General features: G+C 44.0%; 2 protein-coding genes across 4 annotated transcripts in view; one reads left to right on the top strand and one right to left on the bottom strand.

Moving 5' to 3' along the window:
- The window catches only part of LOC123499517, a 418,310-nt gene that overhangs the window by 240,583 nt on the left and 155,227 nt on the right, over positions 1–22,500 (bottom strand). The gene's annotated exons all lie outside the window — the stretch shown is intronic.
- LOC123499519 lies at positions 16,156–16,963 on the top strand. The gene has a single exon (XM_045247577.1). It carries the CDS (start codon positions 16,238–16,240, stop codon positions 16,628–16,630), a length of 393 nt encoding a protein of 130 aa, XP_045103512.1. The 5' UTR covers positions 16,156–16,237; the 3' UTR covers positions 16,631–16,963.

The following is a 22,500-nucleotide window of genomic DNA, read 5'->3' as shown; positions in this document are numbered from 1 at the left end:
TATTTTATTAGCATTACTATCTTATATCTACTATGAAAACTATTACTGCTATGTACTACTACTACTACTACTACTACTACTACTACTACTACTACTACTACTACTACTATTATTATTACTACAACTACTATTACTACTACTACTACCACCACCACTACTACTACTACTACTACTACTACAACTACTACTACAGCTGCAGAGATGGCAGTTACGACACCAACCATAACCATATAGCAAACGAACATAAAAAAATATAAATGCTTCAATGCTTCTCTCGTTCATCCTTGAGGGAAGAGACACAAACTGTAGGTCGAGGAGATGTGACCTCAGGATCAAGCATGAGCAACACCAGGCCAGCTGAGAGAGAGAGAGAGAGAGAGAGAGAGAGAGAGAGAGAGAGAGAGAGAGAGAGAGAGAGAGAGAGAGAGAGAGAGAGAGAGAGAGAGAGAGAGAGAGAGAGAGAGAGAGAGAGAGAGAGAGAGAGAGAGAGAGAGAGAGAGAGAGAGAGAGAGAGAGAGAGAGAGAGAGAGAGAGAGAGAGAGAGAGAGAGAGAGAGAGAGAGAGAGAGAGAGAGAGAGAGAGAGAGAGAGAGAGAGAGAGAGAGAGAGAGAGAGAGAGAGAGAGAGAGAGAGAGAGAGAGAGAGAGAGAGAGAGAGAGAGAGAGAGAGAGAGAGAGAGAGAGAGAGAGAGAGAGAGAGAGAGAGAGAGAGAGAGAGAGAGAGAGAGAGAGAGAGAGAGAGAGAGAGAGAGAGAGAGAGAGAGAGAGAGAGAGAGAGAGAGAGAGAGAGAGAGAGAGAGAGAGAGAGAGAGAGAGAGAGAGAGAGAGAGAGAGAGAGAGAGAGAGAGAGAGAGAGAGAGAGAGAGAGAGAGAGAGAGAGAGAGAGAGAGAGAGAGAGAGAGAGAGAGAGAGAGAGAGAGAGAGAGAGAGAGAGAGAGAGAGAGAGAGAGAGAGAGAGAGAGAGAGAGAGAGAGAGAGAGAGAGAAAGGTATTCAATGGAGCGAAAACAATAACAGATCGACTTCATTATTAACATCACAATTTCCATCAAGGCGTGACTGTCGCAAGAAAAATCATTAAAGAAAGTTATAAGCACAACAAAACCAAGAAAGAGACAGTTTTTGCTTGAGACATACCTTTCCTCTCCCTCTCCCTCTCCCTCTCCCTCTCTATCTCTCTCTCTCTCTCCCTCACACACAATAATGGAAGAGCAAGACGCTACATGACTCAAGCTAACACTCAGCTACCTAAAATAGGTGAATAAAACACCAAAACACACACATCACAACTCATTCTTAGCAGCAAACAAACTCCTAGCCGTGAGAGTAACAATAGGAGTGCTGGACTATTACACACCAGACATGAGATCGAACAGACATCCTCAGCAGCACGTCTACATGCTATAACACTAACCAGCACTACCAGCACGGCCACCACCAGCACCAACACACCACCAACAGTTCCCGGCCGCTACACAAACCAGTCTTCGCAAATACGTCATTGTAACACACTCGGCTTGCGCAGAATGGCAGCTCCTCATATCTGATTCTGTGTACGTGATGGGCTTGTGTGTGTAGTATAATGGAGGTGAGTCGCATGGGGTAGGGTTGAGTAAAGGTGAGAAGAGTGTAGTATGGGTAGTTTGATGTATGGTACCATGGTGTATTTTGGAGTGTCAATGAAGGGTTATGATTTGGTTAAAAATGTATAGGTGTAGAATAGATGGAAGATTCAAGAAAAAAAAAAAGACTAAATAAAACGTATAAATAAAATATGTAAGAAAACAAAGACAAGAAACACGAACACTCAAACACCAAATTTAGAAAAAAAGCAAAAAAGCAAAAAAAAAAAAAAATCTGAACCGAAATATCCAAACAGCCAACCTCACAACCTCCTTCCTTCCCTTCCACCACAACAAACCAAACCAAACCACACAACACAAGACAAACAAACTACCAAAAGAAACACAAGTCACAAGTAACAAGAAACACCACGCAAACTAAACTCAATCCAACAACTTTCCACGACCTTTCAACTCTTAACTCTCCTTCATCCTAGCAGTCCTCCTTCCTCCTTCCCTCCCTTTCCTTTTATGGGCGGGGTTGGGTCAGGGGGCGATGGGTGGGTGGGTTGGTCAGCGGGTGGACGGGTGGACGGGTGGGTGTGTCGCGGGTGTGAATTGGATTACGTCTGGTTGAGTGGGTTTTCTTGGGGTTCATGTCATAAATTAGACGAGCGGCGCCGACTCCTGTCAATTAGTTTGTATTTAGCAGCGGCGGCCACGAGGTGCAGGAGGAGGAGGAGAAGGAGCAGGAGGAGGAGGAGGAGGAGGAGAGGAAGAGGAGGATGACGATGGAAATGTAAGGACAATTATATGAAGGGCAAGAAAAGAAACGGGACAATAAAGAAAATGAAAAGGGAAAGTGGTGAGTACAAAATTATGTTTTTCAGGATGCAAAGAAAAAGAAGAGGAACAGGAGGAGGAAGAAGAAGAAGAAGAAGAAGAAGAAGAAGAAGATGAAGAAGAAGAAGAAGAAGAAGAAGAAGAAGAAGAAGAAGAAGAAGAAGAAGAAGAAGAAGAAGAAGAAGAAGAAGAAGAAGAAGAAGAAGAAGAAGAAGAAGAAGAAGAAGAAGAAGAAGAAGAAGAAGAAGAAGAAGAAGAAGAAGAAGAAGAAGAAGAAGAAAAGAAGAAGAAGAAGAAAAAAAAGAAAAGAAAAGAGAAGAATTACAATAAAAATATTTACAAAAACCACAAAACACTCTTTTTATAACCCATTAAGTGATTTGCAGGTCAAAATTCTCCCCTCCCCATCTCTCTCTCTCTCTCTCTCTCTCTCTCTCTCTCTCTCTCTCCCACACACACGTATATATACACATTCCACACGCACCGCTGCTTCCCTCCTTTGGCCAAACACTCGCATAATTGACACACTTGAAATGACCTTGAGTAATGTGCTCCGTCCATTACCTCTAACCGGTCAATGGTCACCCTCGACAATACCTCAAGTGTATGAGAGAGAGAGAGAGAGAGAGAGAGAGAGAGAGAGAGAGAGAGAGAGAGAGAGAGAGAGAGAGAGAGAGAGAGAGAGAGAGAGAGAGAGAGAGAGAGAGAGAGAGAGAGAGAGAGAGAGAGAGAGAGAGAGAGAGAGAGAGAGAGAGAGAGAGAGAGAGAGAGAGAGAGAGAGAGAGAGAGAGAGAGAGAGAGAGAGAGAGAGAGAGAGTGTTAGAAAAGGCATAAGGTTGTAGAGATTAGAACCTGTGTGTGTGTGTGTGTGTGTGTGTGTGTGTGTGAGAGAGAGAGAGAGAGAGAGAGAGAGAGAGAGAGAGAGAGAGAGAGAGAGAGAGAGAGAGAGAGAGAGAGAGAATAGAGCTAATTCAAACATCATATATAAGCTAAAACATGAACAAGCAACAAGAAAAACAATAACTATGAAAAACATATGGTGAGGAGGAAATAAAAAATAGAAATGAGGGAGGAAGGAAGGAAGGAAGGAAGGAAGGAAGGAAGGAAGGAAGGAAGGAAGGAAGGAGGGAAGGATGGAAGGAAGGAAGGAGGATGGAGAAGGAAATAAATAGGTAGGCGTTCTCATTCCCGGTCCCTCCATCCGTCCCTATCTCTCTCTCTCTCTCTCTCTCTCTCTCTCTCTCTCTCTCTCTCTCTCTCTCTTCCTCCTCCTTCTCTATCCTCCCTACATTCCAGGATTCCAGGTGCGCGTTGGAATGTCTGGAATCCGGTAGGCAGGTAGCTTCTGCGGTGAGGTTAAAAAAAAGAATTAGGGAAAGGAAAACTGGTGGAGGGAAATTACAGACGTGGAAAACTGCTGAAATTTCCGTTAGTGTCTTTTTCTACATATCTATTTTTTGTCTTTTAATTTGTTTTTTTCTCTTGGTTTTCATCTTTTCCTAACATTACATTGTCACTTCTTTATATTATTTCCATCTTGTTATTTTACACCTTTTTTCCTTTTACTAAACTCTTGTGCTTCTTTTTTTCCTTCTTATATTTTTTTTCCTCATAATTTACATTTTCCTTCCTTTCTTTCTACTCATATTTTTTTTATGGTTTTCTACTCTTATATTTTTTTTTATGGTTTATTTATATCCTTTTCCTTACCGAATTTTTACCTTTTCCAACTTAGTCTAATATTAACAGACACGAAGATTAAGTAGTAGTAGTAGTAGTAGTAGTAGTAGTAGTAGTAGTAGTAGTAGTAGTAGTAGTTGTTGTTGTTGTTGTTGTTGTTGTTGTAGTTTTAAGAGGCTTTGATAATTAATAGATAGTGTTTGCTGATGTCGTCACAGTTGTTTTTGTCATAGTTTGTTGTGTAAGGTCAGGTGTTAATGAATATGCAAATGAGAGAGAGAGAGAGAGAGAGAGAGAGAGAGAGAGAGAGAGAGAGAGAGAGAGAGAGAGAGAGAGAGAGAGAGAGAGAGAGAGAGAGAGAGAGAGAGTAACACCTGCCACAGAGGAATGCAAGGGACCATTCGGGAGAGAAGCTTAGGCCCAGGTGTACTAATTTGATTACCTGAGACCTCCCATGGTCCTTTCCTCCTTCCCTCCCTTCCTTCCCTCTTTTATCTCCATCCTCGCCCGACCCACCTGCCTGCCGACCTGCCAACATCCATCCCTCCCTCCATCCTACCCTCCTTCCTTCCCTCCCTCCCTCACATTTTATGCATAAGACCGAAAGATAAACAGGTTCCCCGATTTATGGTGCTATTTCTCATCTTATTATATGTATTTGCTTCATTTTAATTACAGTTACACCCACTTAGTTTATTACCTGGCTCATAGAAATCCAGGTGTATGTTTCTCTTTGCATTATTGATTTTTCTTCTCTCTCTCTCTCTCTCTTCCATTTTTTTTTACCACCACACATTTAGTTGAAGAAGTGTGTGTGATTTTATACATTTATACATGCATATTGATTTTCTCTAAGTGTTCTTATCTTTATCTCACTTTAACCTTCTTATCTTATTCTTAATGATTGCTTATTTTTTTATATTTAACATTTTTTTTTTTGCCTTCCATCTCCTCATTTTCTTATCGTTTTCGTATTTTTCTTCTTTTATTTTCATATTTATTGTTATCTTTGCATTTCGTAGCTTATGTTTAATCCTTCCTTGCCCTCCTACTCCTACTCCTCTTCTTTTTATTATTCTTACTCCTCTTCCACCTCTTCATCTTACTCCTCCTCTTCTGCCTTCTCCATTATTTCCCTGCCAGGTAGAGGAAGTGATGAAGAAATGCCATTTCGCTTCTTTCGTAACCCTTGTCGCTCTCTCTCTCTCTCTCTCTCTCTCTCTCTCTCTCTCTCTCACCTGTACTATGGGAATGCTGCTGGACCTCTTTCCTTTCTCTAACATTTTATTTTCTAAGCAATTTTACTCTCTCTCTCTCTCTCTCTCTCTCTCTCTCTCTCTCTCTCTCTCTCTCTCTCTCTTTCTCTGTCTACCATTAATGGTCATCAATGTCTGCTCCACTGCTCTAATTACCGCGAGAGAGAGAGAGAGAGAGAGAGAGAGAGAGAGAGAGAGAGAGAGAGAGAGAGAGAGAGAGAGAGAGAGAGAGTAATAATGATGATGGGCAGAACAGTCCCGCCTCCACTTGCCACCCACGAGCTGTTCCGCTGCCGGGTGGTCACTGGTGCTGGATCTCCTATTATGGAAATATTCGACCTCTAGCTGGGGGTGTCGGGCGCCGCTGAGGGGAGGTATGAGAATCGGGAGAGAAGGAACTGGAGGAGGGAGGGGGATGGAGAGGGAGGGGAGGAACAGTTTCAGGTGATCTCTTCCTCCTCTTCCTCCTCCTTCTACTCCTGTTCCATATCTCTTCTTCTCTTCCCGTGTTCTTATGTCCTTCTCCTCCTCCTCCTCCTCCTCCTCCTCCTCTCCTGCTCCTCCTTCTCCTTATGCTGTAATCCACGAGTCGTTTCCGGTAATGTACCCTTTAAGAAGCCACCTAAAAGATTAACGTTATGAGGGATTTTTTTCATATAGTGTGATCGGGTTTTATGGAAGATGACGATAGGGAAGAGGAGGAGGAGGAGGAGGAGGAGGAGGAGGAGGAGGAGGAGGAGGAGGAGGAGGAGGAGGAGGAGGAGGAAGAGGAGGTAAGGTAGAGACAGAGTAGCAAAATGACAAAAAAAAAAGAAAAAAGGAAACAAGACGATGAAATAAAGACGAATGATATGACAAAGTAAGTCGGTGAAACAGGTAAAAGAACACACACACACACACACACACACACACACACACACACACACACACACACACACACACACACACACACACACACACACACACAGGTCAGACAAAAAGTACCGTATCTAAATTTGAACACCATTTTAGGCACGAAAGAACGACGACGACGACGAGGAGGAAGAAAAGGAGGAAGAGGAGGAGGAGGAGGAGGAGGGGAGGAGAAAGAAGAGGAAGAAGAAGAAGAAGAAAAAAAAAAGAGAGAAAGGGGGAAGTGGTGGAGGGGGGTTTAGTCGAGGAAGCCCTAACGAAGTGTGCCAAATTGTGACCACCTTTCTTCTTTCCTTTACCGTCGCCACTAACTAAGAAAATTGGAATAAATGAAGACATGCATTGAACTTTAGGGCGAGAAAAATCATCCTTCCTCCCACTCTTTCAGCCCTTTTCTTCCCCTCCTTCCCTCAACGTTCACTCATTGCCCCTTCCTTCTTTTTTTCACTCCTTTCCTTATCCGTCCTCCTTCCCCTCCTGCCCCTAGTCCTGCCTTCTCCTTTGCCTCTTCCCCCAATCGGTCTGGCGTGGAGAACCTTTTTTGGTGACTCCTAACGAAGGGTGAGTGTCTCCAGGCTTGCGTTTTCCTACTCAATTTGTGAGTATTTGATGTAAAAGGAGGCGTGAAGACATTCCTGGACGGTCCGAGAATGGAGGGAGGGAGGGAGGAGGGAGGAGGAGGAGGAGGAGGAAGGAGGAAGGGAGGAAGGAAGGGCTGGTATCTGAAGTTGTGAGGAAAGGTGTGATGTCTGATGAGTTGAAATGAGGATGATGAGATGAGAGTGATGAAAGTTTTGGATTTTGTGTGGTAAATACTGAGTGATCTGTGTGTGTGTGTGTGTGTGTGTGTGTGTGTGTGTGTGTGTGTGTGTGTGTGTGTGTGTGTGTGTATGTTGGTGTTCGATTATTGCTGTTTTTCGTGGGTTTCTTTTATCGATGGTTAAGTCTGTTCCTACTTTTTTTTTTTAGTTTCCATATTCCTCTTGTTCTGGCTGTTCTCCTTTTCTTCTTCGTTTCTTCTTTTTCTAATCTTTGGTTTTGCTTCTGATGCTTACGTCTGTTCTTGTTTTTTTTTTCCAGCTCCCATGTTCTTCTCGCTCTTGCTTCTCTTTCTTTTCTTCTTCTTTTCCTTTTTTATCTTTTTCTTCTTATAGTTTTCGTATTCTCCTTAATTTTCTTTCTCTCTTCTTAACCTTCTTTCTATCCCTGCATGAAACCACAAAAAAAAAAACTTGTCATTTACATTTTTTTAACCTTTACTCTCTCTTCCTCTCTAGTTTTCTTTCTGGTTATACATTCCTTCACATCACATTTATAAGCATTCACTCTTTTCTTCTACATTTCTTCTATTCCTTCAATCGAGCTCCATATGTTCTCGCATCCATAACTTAAGTGGGCGTCGAACTGTGTCAGTGGGCGTGGCTGAATCTAATAGGCAAGAAAGGGCTGCGCGTGAGAACAGTACCTGGCTTGGCGGCATTACATTAAACTGGCGGAGGAAGAGGAAGAGCACCAACAAGTATTTCGAAGGACAAGCAAGCAGCAATGAATGATTCTTGTGAACTAAATGTAACTGCAGGGTACCGAGGAGGAGGAGGAGGAGGAGGAGGAGGAGGAGGAGGAGGAGGAGGAAGTTGACGAATGAGAACAAGAATATGGAGAATGAAACAGCTAAAAAAAAGGAGGAAAGAAGGAAAGAAAGGAAATAAGGAAGAGAAGGAATAAGGAACAAGGGCCAAGCATATTTTGTGAACTGAATTTAACTGCAGGGTAAGAAGGAAGAAGATGAATGTGAACAATAATATGATGGAAAAAGAAACCGAAAAAGAAGGAAAGAAGAAAGAAAATAATAAGAAGAAAATGAATAAGGAAAAATGCCCAACCATAGCAAGACTCAGGAAGCATAGTGAATGAGGCAATACACACACACACACACACACACACACACACACACAAGTCCTCAACCTTATCACTTGTTTGGCGACACAAAGACTTAAGCTTCCCTCAAAGACGCCCACACAGGAGCCAGGAAGCCCGGATCACGACTCTCCCTTACCCCCACACACCCACCTCTCTTGTCCCTCTTACTCTCACTCACCCACGCCGCCCCCAGTCGCCACTATTCACACCGAGACAGCCACAGGGTCACCAGCCACTGTGGAGGAACTTCTATGGGGCTTCCGGGCGAGATGAAGAGATTGACTGGAGATGGAGAGATGGCACAGGAGCAGAGAGGCAGAGAAGGAGACAGGGAGAGAGAGATCAAGGGAGATACTGGAGTGAGTGGTGGTGGTGGCGGTGGAGGGGAAAATTTATGCGTTTTGGAGACACAAGACGATGGAATTCAAGGGGAGGTGGTTGTGGTGGTGTTGGTTGAGGGGAGAAGGGAAGGAAACCAGAGAAGAAGGACGAAGAAAAAAAGGAGAAATGTAGCAGCAGAAGAGAGACAGGTGAAGGAAGATGAGAAGAGAGGAGAGAGGAGAGAAGAGGGGAGTAAAGGAAAGAAGACAAAAAGGGGATGAGGCGAGGGAGGCATCAGACTGAAATTAAGCAGGAAAATGAGGAGGTAGGAAAAAAGTTGATGTAAAAGGCTGAAGAGGATGAGCGAGATTAGGAAGATTAAGATGACGAACCGGTGTAAGCGTAGGAAGAGGAGAAAAAAGGATGATTGACAGGGAGGGAGAGGTGGGAAGAGAGGAGAGGAGAGAGAAGAAGAGAGAGAGAGAGAGAGAGAGAGAGAGAGGGAGAGGAGGAAGGGGATAAAGAAACAATTACATCACAGAATATCTTAAGCCAGGTGTTTCCAATGAAGGGTAATCAGACCCAAGGTGTAATCTGGGGCATTCCTGGAGCCACGTAATGAAGGTGTTCCACATGATGAGAGAGAGATACCGCAAGAAAAAAAAAAAAAAGTCATGGTTGTAAGAAGTTTTTGAATGATGCATCACTTAGCCTGAGCGCTCCTGTGTCTAATCATCTTATCTTTATCTATCTATCATATAAGAACGATGTTTAAAAGCCACAGCATGAGTATTAAACGTTGCTTTTTCTCTATTTTCTTTCTTCTTGCAGGTAAACGTATGAGTGAGCGCCGCCACAGCACAGGAAAATGAATGAAGCTTATTTTACGGTAAATCTTCAATACTGCAAGAAATATTGATAGCTAGATAGACCAGAGAGAGAGAGAGAGAGAGAGAGAGAGAGAGAGAGAGAGAGAGAGAGAGAGAGAGAGAGAGAGAGAGAGAGAGAGAGAGAGAGAGAGAGAGAGAGAGAGAGAGAGAGAGAGAGAGAGATTATTACAATAAACATTAAAAAAAATAAGAAGATAAAGAAAATACATTAAGTTAATAAAAGACTAAAGAAGAAAAAGAGAGAGAGAAAAGAGAAAAACACCATTACCACCAACAAAAACAAAAATAAGAAGATAAGGAAAATGTACTATATAATTAATGAATAAAGAGGAAAAGAGAGAGAAAAAGAGGAAAACACCATTACCATTAACAAAAACCAACACCAAACACACAAAACCAATAAATGAGGAAAAGAGGAGAAAGGAAGAGAGAGAGAGAGAGAAGAGAAATAGAAAGAGAAAGAAAGCGAGGGAAAAAGAGAGAAAAAGAGAGGAAAACACCATTACCATTAACAAAAACCAACACCAAATATACGAAAATAGTCCCCGTGACAAAACGACCCACAAAAGCGAGACAAAGAGAGAGAGAGAGAAAGATCGAGAAAGAGAAAAGAGGGAGACCAAGAGAGAAGAGCGAAAGAAGACAAGAAAAAGGACAAGAAAAGAAAGAAAAACAGGAAGAAAATAAGCCCCCCCTTCTCCTCTCTCCCTCAATCCCTCCATTTTACTATACAAGAGAGCAATACAGTGAAAAGCCGCTTCATTCCTGCCTTACTCGTTACAAAGGGGCGAGCCAACCATTACCACTGGCGAAACTTGACCTTACAAATCCGAACCCTACAATGAGGAATAATAAAAAGGGAAGCCAGCCCCCTCTCCCCCCTGTCTCCCCCCCCTTGACTGACCCAAGAAGGAGAATAATTGACCCGTAAATAGCTAAACAGAGGTCAATTTCCTACCGGCCCCAACTTGACCTAGGCTCTAAATCTGAGTTGAATGAGAGAGAGAGAGAGAGAGAGAGAGAGAGAGAGAGAGAGAGAGAGAGAGAGAGAGAGAGAGAGAGAGAGAGAGAGAGTTTTGGGGCGGTCACTATAGCAAAAACAAATTCTTTCCTACAAAAAATGTAAAAAATAAAATTCGCATGCCTATATACATACTAGAGAGAGAGAGAGAGAGAGAGAGAGAGAGAGAGAGAGAGAGAGAGAAAGAGAGGGAGAGAGAGAAATCACCCCATGTTTACCTCATGAAGAACACTGCAAAAAATGAAATAGAATGATTGAGGAAGAGAATAGGACAAGCTGTTAAGAAGAAAGTGTACGAATGGAGGCGTGACAAACCAGAAACAACCTTAACGAAATGAATTACGAGAGAGAGAGAGAGAGAGAGAGAGAGAGAGAGAGAGAGAGAGAGAGAGAGAGAGAGAAAATAAATTCCTTGAGGTGTATAATGGGGAAAAATATTCAGTATAATGAAATGATATCTGTAAATAGAATTGGTAGTAGTATATCGTTGTGGTGGTAGTGGTGGTGGTGGTGGTGGTAGCGAAAGTAACAGTGATAGAAATGTCGGTGGTGGTAAATGACGAGGTAAAAATTAAAAAAAATAATAATAATAAAGAAAATAAGAAAGATAAAATATAATAAGGTAGTAATAGTGATGGAACTAGTGGTGATGGTAGCTGAGAAAGTAGTGGTGGTGGTGGTGGTGGTGGTGGTTGTAATAGAAGTGACGATGTAAAAAATATATAACTAAATAATAATAACAAAAGATTAATAGGAAAAAAAAAAACAAGTGATAAAATAGTGTTAGCAATTTCAGTGTTGGTGGTGTTGGTGGTGGTGGTGGTGGTGGTGGTGGTGGTAAGTGACGATGTAAAATAAAAAAAATAATAATATTAAAAAAGATAAATAAGAAAATAAATAGTAATAAAAAGTGACAGTAATATAAGTAGTAGTGACAGTAGTAAAGAAAGTGGTGCTGGTGGTGGTGGTGGTGGTGGTGGTGGTGGTGGCAGTAATACAAGCGGTGGTGATGGTGGTGGTGGTGGTGGTAGTAATAGAAGCGGTTGTGGTGGTGATGGTGGTGGTGGTGGTGGTGGTGGTGGTGGTGGTGGTGGTGGCGGGGCGAGGGCAGTTAAGTCTAAAAGTCCTTCTCTATTGTTCCCTTGACTATTTCCTCCTTTTTCCTCCTGCCTCCTTCTGACCCCCCGGAGGGAAACAGGGGCATGTCACCTCGTGCCGCAGGTCAAATCCCAGAGGTCAGGTCACGGCCACCTCAAGAAAAGAAGAGGTTTTCACGCACCTCTTTAGAAGGAAAGGTCATTGAGGAAGAGGAGGAGGAGGAGGAAGAAGAGGAGGAGGAGGAGAAGGAGAAGGAGGAGGAGGAGGAGGAGGAGGAGGAGGAGGGACGAGGAAGAGGGAGAGGAAGGAATGCATCGGTTATGAATTCTCGTTTTGGATGTGAAATGGTTTCTCTCTCTCTCTCTCTCTCTCTCTCTCTCTCTCTCTCTCTCTCTCTCTCTCTCTCTCTCTCTCTCTCTCTCTCTCTCTCTCTCTCTCTTTCAATAAATTCACCCTTCGTCTCTTTTTTTTTTCTGTCCACACACAATTTGCATTTATTCCCTCTTTCTATTTAATTATCATCCCTTCTCTTATTATTTATTTTCCTCCTTATCCTCTTTGCCTTATACATTATCTTTTACCTTACTCTTTATCCAGTCCTCCTCTTTCTTTTCTCTCCTTCCTTCTCTTTCAACGACTTTTTTATTATTTTTCCTTCTACACTGCATTCTTCCCATCCACTTCTTCTCTTACCATTTGTTTTCCTTCTTACCGCATCTCAACGTTACCCAGTTCTTCTTTTTCTTTTCTCTCCTTCCTTCTCTTTCAACGACTTTTACTGCCTTCCCATTTACAGTGCATTCTTCCCATCCCATTCATCTCCTTCCCTAACCTCTTTCTCCCACCCTTCCTCTTCCACCTGTGGGATCGAGCTGCAGGGAGGACTGACATTCACAGATAAGGCCCAGACCCCCTGTCACCCTGCCGCCCCATCAGCCCCCTTCCGGAAGCTGACTTGAACAGGGGGAGAGAGAGAAAGGGAAGCACAGAAGGAGGTGAGGGACGTTATCGCTAAAGGGAGAGATAAAGGGAGAGAAAAGAGAGGAACAGTAGCAGCCTCCGTGTGACCTTTGACCTCTTATCCGAGTCATCGCTAAGAGGTCGAGGTCAACGGTGCCCTTTTACCCCTGTGATGTGAAAGAAGGGCAGGTTTTTTTTTCTTTAGCTTTATTTTTTTACTTTATATTCTTTACTTATCTTTTTCCTTTACTTTAACTTTTTTTTTTTTTATAAAGTTACGATTTTGTATTCTGTTTTATTCATTTCACTTCATCCGGTAACCTCTTTTTTTTTCTTTTCTTTTGTGGTTAATATTTTTTTCTGATTCAAATACGTTGTGTTTCCTATGGTGCTTTTTTTTTCTTTTAATTTCTCAGGATATCTTTTTTTTCTTCGTTGTAAATTTAATATAAGTTGAGTTAAAAAAAATACTTGTTGAAATTACTGTACAGTTTTATTTGTAACTGATACGTGAGAAGGGAGGGTAATTACTCTGTTAATGTACACTCTAACTGCTTTTCTCCTCTTTCTCCTTCTTTTTCTTCCTCATCTTCTTTTCCTCCCCCTCCTCCTCCTCCTCCTCCTCCTCCTCCTCCTCCTCCTCCTCCTCCTCCTCCTGCTCCTCCTTTTTTCTTTTCTTTCGCAACTAGGAGATTCGCACGCGTCTCTTCATCAAACGAGAGAGTAAGAGAGAGAGAGAGAGAGAGAGAGAGAGAGAGAGAGAGAGAGAGAGAGAGAGAGAGAGAGAGAGAGAGAGAATGTGTATGATACGTCTTTAATTTACTCTATTATGACCAACAAAAAGAAAACCATCTATTGACACACGAATAACACACACACACACACACACACACACACACACACACACACACACGTTCTGGTTTCGAGTGACACCTGACCCTGCCTTCTAACGACAACAAGAGAGAGCCGTGTGTGTGTGTGTGTGTGTGTGTGTGTGTGTGTGTGTGTGTGTGTGTGTGTGTGGCTCAGGTGTCTGTTTCTGCACGTCGGAGGTTGTTCACTCGAGTATCACATCACGTCTTCAGTTCGCTCATTCTGGTCCTTCCTGTTCGCTATACAAGGATGCACGTTGCCACACACAAGCACGTACCAGTGTATGTTCCTCACTCAACACGTATTCACCCCTACAGGCTTTAAATGTATATGGATAAACAAGAATATAAGAACCTTTCGTCTATTACCACCCTATACAGCTTTTATTTTCACGTCACTGTAGTTTATCACATTCTCTATTTGTTCTTCTTTGTGTATCTTTGCGACTATCTGCGAGGTGCTATAGATTCAACACATTCCTTTGTCTCCCTTCTTATCTTCGTCTCATGCCTGTTCTCTCCTAAGGCTAAATTCCCTCATAGCTTTCTTGTCTCCCTCTGCCTTCCTCATTTCTTGTCCCCTCCCGGAGTTATTCATACCTTAAAATTCCCTCATAGTTTCCTTGTCTTCCTCCTTATCACTGCTTCTTTCTTATATTCGCCCTAACGTTAAATTCCCTCATAGCTTCCTCGTCTCCTGCCTTACGAGCTCATTATTTCTCCCCTCCCTTCCCTCTGTTCTCCCTACACAGGCGTCACGGGGTAAAGAAGCTAACCTGACGTGCCCCAATCCTGCCCAGACGACCCTACTCACCAGGGGAGGACCCGAGCACCCACAGGCATGCAGCGGTGCGTTCCTGGCTGATGAGGGAGGCGGGAATGGATGACCTGAGAGCGCAGGGTGGCGAGGAAGGTAGAGCTGTGAAGGATGTGCAGCATGTGTTGTGCGTGGGGCAGTGTGTGAAGTGGGCGTGATATTGAATACTGGGCGACCGGGGGTGGTAACGGTAATAATATGTGAGGAGAGACGTGAGTGTAGGAATGTTAATCAATGAGTTAAAAGGGTATTGTAAATGAGGCATTGAGTTGAGTGAAATTGTTCGCTCAGGTGACACGGGTAAGCTGTAAGTTTTAGTTTGACATGAGTCAGTGAGAGAGAGAGAGAGAGAGAGAGAGAGAGAGAGAGAGAGAGAGAGAGAGAGAGAGAGAGAGAGAGAGAGAGAGAGAAGTGAGGAGTGAGGAGGGAGAAGTGAGTCAGTGAGAGAGGAGGAGGAAAGGAGGCAGAGGGAGAGTTTCAGATTGACGTTAACCCTTCCTCAAATCTCCTCAACCCTTCCCTCCCATCTATGACCTGACCTGAACCTTCGCGTCTCCACACGTCGAATTCTGTTTCGTGACTCAGAATACTTTTTTCTTGGTAGAGAAATGTACTGCTATACTGCCAGACACGTAGTGAAGAACTCCCGTAACCTGGAACATCTTCGATCACAAGAAATTATGAAGGCTGGCGTACTTTCAAAATGTCTCCCTCTCTCTATATATATATATATATATATATATATATATATATATATATAAATAGAACTTCCCTTTTCTCCTTGCACACTACCTCCTTTTCTTCCCCATTCCTGCTCCCTTGCCCCGTTGTTCCCTCCCCTTCCTCCCTCCCGTCCCTCCACATCTGGTCCTCATCAGCTCGGTGGAGCCTTGGAGACATGAACAAAACATTTATCTCGAGTTTATTTCCCCGAGCGTTTCCCAGCAGCACCCGCGGCGCCCATGTGGCCGTGGGCAGCTCCGGGTTTTAAAGTTTGAGGTTTAAGAGTTTGCGTCTCATATTTACTTACAACTAGCACTTACATTAGTTCTCTTTCCCCTGGCGAGTACCTGCTAGTGTTCTCGTTTTGCCAGGAGACTGAGTTCGTTTGTAGTTCCATGGTGGCAAGGAGCAGACTATTCAGCCGCCCATAATGAGATGGAATAAGTGTTCTCGGTCCCGCCACCCACTCCAACCCTATCACGGTTCAGCGACTGTTTACAACGCGTTTCTCTTTCTCAGACGAAGCGGTTGGTTCGGGTTGAGGCTTTAAAAGAGTGATACTTAAACTTTCCGTGGGTGCTGAGAAGTGTGTGGCGGCGACTGGGGAGGTTTGGGCCAGAGGGAGGAGACGACCCACGGCCTAAACTTTAATGGTCTGAGACAAAATATTAGACCTCAGGAGTCATTTTCCTCCTGCGTGAGTATGTGAAGCGCTGCTTGTCTTACGCAAGGCCGCTGCTGCCCTTGCTTGGCCAGCTTCTCCTTCTCACTCAGCACGTGCACCGCCGCCCACTCACCCTTCCTTCACAGCAATTTTGTCAAGGGATCTCCGCAGTCAGCGAAGACGCTGAGCCGAACATTTATGGGAAGCATCGCTCGCCAGGAGGGGCAGGTGTTGGAACGAGGGAGCGTCGCCTCGGTCCACACATGGCGCCCGAATTCCAGAGTCCTGGGAACAGGGAGCAACGCGTCGTTCTCACGGTTCCCTGTCAAGCCTGCCGCCTTGGTGGTCACTGTGTATGTTGTCGCAGCTACTGACTCTTATGGAAAGGACTTTTTGAAATCTTCTTTTATCAAAGTTTACATGAGGATGTAACAAACTCAGAAGAATGAATAAAACAGAAGAACAGATATGTTACATAGACAAAAAACAAGGATACCCGCCATGCCCAATAGCAACACTTGGCATCAAGCCTGTGCCCGCGGCGCAGCTCGTGTCGCGCACACACCTGCCACGAGGCATCACGTGCCCGTGACGTCACTGGACGCTCGGGTATAAAAGACGCCCAACCCAGCCACGAGGTAGCATACTCACTCCCTTCCCTGAGTCAGACGGAGCTTCACGCGCTCTCCTGCACCAACACAATGGCAGTTTCTGGCAACAAGAAGACTTCTGTCTTCAGCATCCACAGCCTCAAGAAGGCCATTAAGAAGCTCATCAAGAAGACACGCCCTAGCAAAGAGGAGAAGAAAGCAAAGGAAGACAAGGTCTATCGTGTTGACTTCGAGGCCGAGATCGAGGACAACCTTGCCAATGAAGCACTGGAAGCTCGCTTCATCCAGATCATTGAAGCCTCGCCCGCCGCCCTTGACCTCAACCTCAACCTGAAGGGCTCCCTGATGGTTGGCGCCGCCCCCGAGATGGACATCCAGTTCGGCACCTTCTGGACCATCGAGGACAACGACGGCTGGGACCTCTGCCGAGACCTGTTCCTGACGCCCCCAGCAGCGCCCCTCGCCCCTACCCAGGCTGCATAAACACCGGCCACGCCCTCGTGATGTGATGTGTCGCCCCATGAAGGGATCTGCTGCCATAATGCCTCCACTACTGCCGGAGTCTCGAGGCTTACGTGAAGGAACTTCGAGAGGCGCTGCGCTGCCAGACGTGGAGTAGGGCTGGGGGTCACACCTCAGCTGTAGCTGTGATAGTACCGGACGTCTTCTGCAAGAGGTCATCCGTGCCTTGGGTCGCCGTCGTCAGGAGCGTCGACCCAGTCCACTGTGATACCAGGGGAACCAACCACTCCGCCTGCTGTTGTGATACTACTACTTAGATTTTTTTTTAATCAAATAAAACCAAAATGAATCGCATAACTTCTTTACTTTACCACCACCACCACCACCAACCCACTGCATGTAGACTAAGCAAACGAGAGAGGAAAGGGAGAGAAAAAAAAAAAACTAAAGATGAGACAGGGAGGAGGGAAGAGAAGGGAAGGGAGGGATGGGCCCTGGGCAACCTGATCCTGCCCACCGGAGGACAAGTGGCGGAGAATGGAGGAGCGGGAGGGAAGAAGCAGGTTGGTTACCATGACAACCACAGCCACCACGTGTAAACATCAACTGCTGGAGACGCCGCCACACACCACCACCACCGCCACCTGAGGCTGCAACGGGCACAAATAAGGTGCGGCCTTCGCTTTACTGCTGGCCACATGCGGGAAAACATACCTAAACACTTGTACGTGGAGCAAACTGGCAACACAACACCCACTTGCCGCCCAACAAGTTTGTCCTGAGCCCAACACCGCCCATCCTGAACACGACCACACTATTCAACTACTGTGCACTCTCTCTCTCTCTCTCTCTCTCTCTCTCTCTCTCTCTCTCTCTCTCTCATCATGACCACATTGCTGCGCTCACCCGCCATCATTCATCTCGTTAAGGAGACGACGTGTGAAGCAAATTAATCTCACTGCAAGACGAGGCCCGTGTGTGCAGAGGAGTATGCTGCCCACGCGGTCTGTCATGAGAACACGTCCAGAGAGAGAGAGAGAGAGTATAAAGAAAAACATGCCTCAGAAATATATAGAAATCTGCTTCCAAACGTTTCTTAGCGTGTTTTCCTCTATCTACCCAGTTTTACCAGTCACTTGGTCTCTTTGCAATATATTTTCCGGCAAAGTCTGTGTTTATTGAACGCAGCGAAAAATATAGATACTTTTATGAGATTTTCTTGAACGTGAGTATGAGGAACTCTGCGAGAACTCAGACTAAAGGGTAAACTATCACATTCTCTTGTCTTTCGACCAAAACACTTGAGAGACAGTCACTTTTATCACAACTTTTCGTAAGCATTTGTCTCCTCTTAGGTATAGTACATATTAAGAAATGCTTTGCTCGCTCACCAAGACTATTTTTGAAGACCACAGACATGATTAGCGGGGTTTTCAAAAGTGTTTCTCCAGTTAATAATGTGCAAATTTTGTCAATCTCCTTCTAGAACTGTAAATATACCCTAAAACTCGTGTAAATTTAAACTAACCCTCTCGAAATAATGAAGGTGGAGGACAGAAGTGTTTGAGGATACGAGCTTTACATTCACGAACAAACGAACCACGATGCACACACGATGCGTCTCCTCCGTGTATTAGTAACAAAAGATCCCAATACGATCTTCATTATATTTCTTGGGCAGGTCTTCATCAATCATCACTAGCTTCACTCAGACATCCGGTAGTTAGCACAGAGGAACCCCGAGCTCACATCTGGCCAGTCAGTGGGACGTCTAAGAATAACAAAAGTTTCCCAAACACTGTAGCCAAGACTTTAAGGTCCGTTTTCAGAAATGCTTTGCTCTCTCACCACGACTATTTTCCAAGGCCACAGAGATGACTAGCGGGATTATCAAGAGTGTTTCACCAGTTAATAATGTAAAAATCTTGTCACTCTGCCTCTAGAACTTTAAAACACCTTAAAAACTCGTGCAGATTCAAATAAAGCCTTCTGAAATAATGGAGATGTTTGAGAATACGAGCTTAAGGTGTTTGAACAGATTAAATTATGATGCATCTACACAAAGTTTTCCAAAGATACTACACAAAATCAGATCACTTTTCTTTTTCTTTAATCTTTTTTTTTCCCTTTGGTGGTGAAAGTTTAGTAATTCACAAATCTTCCCTTAGTGTTCCCTAATCTATGTTTTCATCGTCCTTTCACTCTTTCACTCGTTCCCTCTCTGCCTCCTTGCTCCATTCTCTTCACCCATCCCTTCCTCCCCACTCTTCCTCTTTCCTTGGTCTCTCCCGTCTCGTCTCCCTCCGTCCTTCCTTCCCTCCTACCCTCTCTCTCCCTCCCTCACTCTCTCACTCTTCCTTTGTATAGTAAATAAAGTTAAGTGTTTGTAAATATTTCTCCTTTAGGAAAGTGTTATGGGAAGGATGTGGAGAGCAGTGTTTGTAACTGTTGTTATCATAATTATTATTATTATTATTATTATTATTATTATTATTATTATTATTATCATTATTATTATTATCATTATTCAGATTGTCACCGTTGCTATAATCATGTCTTTCTTTGTGATGATAGCGGTGGTAGTGGTAGGAGTAGTAGTAGTAGTAGTAGTAGTAGTAGTAGTAGTAGTAGTAGTAGCACAAATAATGTAGTTTGGTAAGAGGCAGTTTAACCTCTAATTTTTATAATTCCTTTGTGCAATTACTCCAATGTCAAGAACTACTGTCACTTTTCCTTTTACTATTCTCTCTCTCTCTCTCTCTCTCTCTCTCTCTCTCTCTCTCTCTCTCTCTCTCTCTCTCTCTCTCTCTCTCTCTCTGTCTAATACCCTCTCAATTCCAGCCCTTTCTCCCAAGTTTCCAGTGAGTCGTGACGCAGAGAGCGGCCACAAGGGGCAGAGAAGGAACACACGGAGGAGACAATAATAATGGTAATCTCGTGGTGTCGGTGAACAAAAGATTCCTGCAAGATACTCGATTTTCACCAGGAACTCGACCGGAAAATCCTCCTTCGGGTAGGTCTTGAGACGGGAGGATGGGTTAAGGAGGATTGGTGGGGAGAGAAGGGAAAGGATAACGGAGGGAGGGAGGAGATAAGATGAGGGAGTGCAGAGAGGTAGAAGGGAAGACATGAAACTTAGGGGTAACTAGAACGTGGGAATCGTTTGCGGTTTACTCTCTCGTCTCGTAAATGACTCGTATTCTGAAACGCTATGCTCTCTCACCATCACTGCTTTCCAGAGGCTCCAGTTCAAGATACTCGTGTTTTTAAGTGTGTTTTTATGGTTCTGTTGATGGATTGGCAAGATTTCTAGTTTATTAAATAGGAGAAACTGTCTTGAAAACTCGGCTAGTTATCTCTGTGGCCTTGGAAAATCGTCGTAATGAGAAGGGAAGGCGTTTCTGAAAACAGATATCAAAGACATAATATCTTATAAATTCTGTGTCAATAAACGTTACAAAATTACGATACTGTGTTTGTAAATTTGTCGATAATTGGTGAATAAAGATAAAATGACAAGTAAATGAAGAAAAATGAAGAATTTAAATAACTGATAAAGAGGAATAGAAAAGCAATAAAGGAAAACAGTTAATGAAAAGTGAAATTCAAGAAAAAATAATAAAAAAGTAACTCAAAACTTTCACTGCTTGAAAACACAGAAAACAAAACTGAAGTCTTCCCTGCAGCCAGACCCAAACGTATCCCTGAGGTGGTGGTGACGGGTGACGGGGCAGCTAATAAAACCACCGCGGCATCGAACGCTCACCCCTGGACACCCCACGACGCCCAGGGATCAAGCAGCCCACCTCCCCACCACGGCCTGCCTTAAGACGTGATCCTCCTTCATTCCGACCTGGATCCCCTGCCCGGGCCGCTATTAATAAAACAATGGCCTCTTTTATGTCCGGGCACAAAGACGAGGCGTAAGGACGGTTGAAGGAGGAAGTGAGAGGAGGAGGAGGAGGAGGAGGAGGAGGAGGAGGAGAAGGAGGAGGAGAAGGAGGAAGAACGCAAGGAAGTCTGGTGGGTCGTTGGCTTCAGGGATCAGGCGAAGGACAGGTCACGGCAGCTTGACCTCCGCGTGCCAAGCTTGCCTCTTATTTTTTCCATTTTATATTTCCATGAAAATAAAGGAAGACTGCGACCTGAAGAAGACAAGAAACGAAGAAGAAAAAAAAAAAAAAGACAAGAACAGCGTGGACACGACCAGACACTAAAATAAAAAAGAAGATAACACATGCAGAAAAAAAAAGAAAAAAATAGAAGTACAGTACCCAATAAAATACTTAAATAGAAAAAAAAATAACAATAATAAACTAAAACCTTCAATACAACCCGCCAAAAACGACCAAATCCAATGAAACAAAACGCCAAGAGATAAATAAATATATATAGGGAAGAAATAAGGAGAAGAACGCGCCACGAATCGGTGAATCTCCTCTAGGGTTTCATAATCAGACATCAAGATGGACCATAACAATATAGATCACGATGAGACAAGTAGCTTCTGTCACGCAAAAACAATAGACAGTGGACGGGAGTACGAGTCACCGACAGTACAGAACAGCTACTATCAAGATAGCAACTACAAGCAAACGTACAAGAGAGAGAGAGAGAGAGAGAGAGAGAGAGAGAGAGAGAGAGAGAGAGAGAGAGAGAGAGAGAGAGAGAGAGAGAGAGAGAGAGAGAGAGAGAGAGAGAGAGAGAGAGAGAGAGAGAGAGAGAGAGAGAGAGAGAGAGAGAGAGAGAGAGAGAGAGAGAGAGAGAGAGAGAGAGAGAGAGAGAGAGAGAGTATCGAAAAAAGACAATAATAGGTATGAGAGGTGTGGCAGATGAGGAGAGAAAGGCTCAGGAAGGTGTGAATTGCAGGGCCAGTGAAGGAAAGAGATGATATAGGAAATGGTAATAGGTAGTGAGAAGGCTTGAAAGGTTAGCAATGAACACAAAAGTCTCATATTTGACGTCTAAACATTTCAGGATTCTTATTACAGACACACGAAACGTTAGTATGGTGAGAGACGATGACAGTGAAGGTGACTCCAGCACGTGTGAAATCTACTCTATAGTGAAAGAAGACTGAAAAAAGAGAGAAAAAACTGAGGACGAGAAAAAAGAGAAAGAGAAAACAAAAAACTCTCCTTTGCACACAATAAGTACATTTTCCAACTGAGATAAGACAAAAGTAGTTCAATAGTGAAGACAGAAAATACAACAAAAGAGAGGAAAACAATGTAGTGCAGGTGTGTGTGTGTGTGTGTGTGTGTGTGTGTGTGTGTGTGTGTGTGTGTGTGTGTGTGTGTGTGTGTGTGTGTGTGTGTGAATAAACTGAAGCAACACCTGAGCTACAGTGACATGCTTGCATCACGACTGTCTTGTCCTCTTTCTGTTGCACCATCACCACCACCACTACCATCACCACCACCTTTTCCTTCTCCTTCTCCTCTCACTCTTCCTTTTGTCCAGGTAACTCCTCCTTTCCATTATTGCAATAGAAATCTTACCTCACATTGTCTGAACACAATATCCTCTCTCTCTCTCTCTCTCTCTCTCTCTCTCTCTCTCTCTCTCTCTCTCTCTCTCTCTCTCTCTCTCTCTCTCTCTCTCTCTCTCTCTCTCTCTCTCTCCTTTCTTCACCGACTTTCGTAATGACTCAGGTATCACTATCACAATCCTTTCCCTCCTCTCGTCCTTTCTTCAGCAAAGAGAGGGAAGGAGGAAGGTCGGAAGTAGGGAAGGAAAAGGTAAGCTCTGATCTACGAAACAAAAGGGAGATTAAAGGCCGCGTACAATGGGGATGTGTTAATCCTAAGCGGGGTAGCAGCAAAGATCCCAGGTGCTTCCAGACGATTACTATGAAACCGCCACGACCTCCTAGCCACCTGCCCGGATTA

Source organism: Portunus trituberculatus, chromosome 50 (assembly GCF_017591435.1).
Source record: "Portunus trituberculatus isolate SZX2019 chromosome 50, ASM1759143v1, whole genome shotgun sequence".
Taxonomy (NCBI): domain Eukaryota; kingdom Metazoa; phylum Arthropoda; class Malacostraca; order Decapoda; family Portunidae; genus Portunus; species Portunus trituberculatus.
Note: the sequence above shows the minus strand (reverse complement) of the source record. Positions and strands in the feature narration are given on the sequence as shown.

What these genes read in the sequence shown, in the direction of transcription:
- LOC123499519 (XM_045247577.1), top strand. Translation starts at nt 16,238, where the DNA reads ATGGCAGTTTCTGGCAACAAGAAGACTTCTGTCTTCAGCATCCACAGC.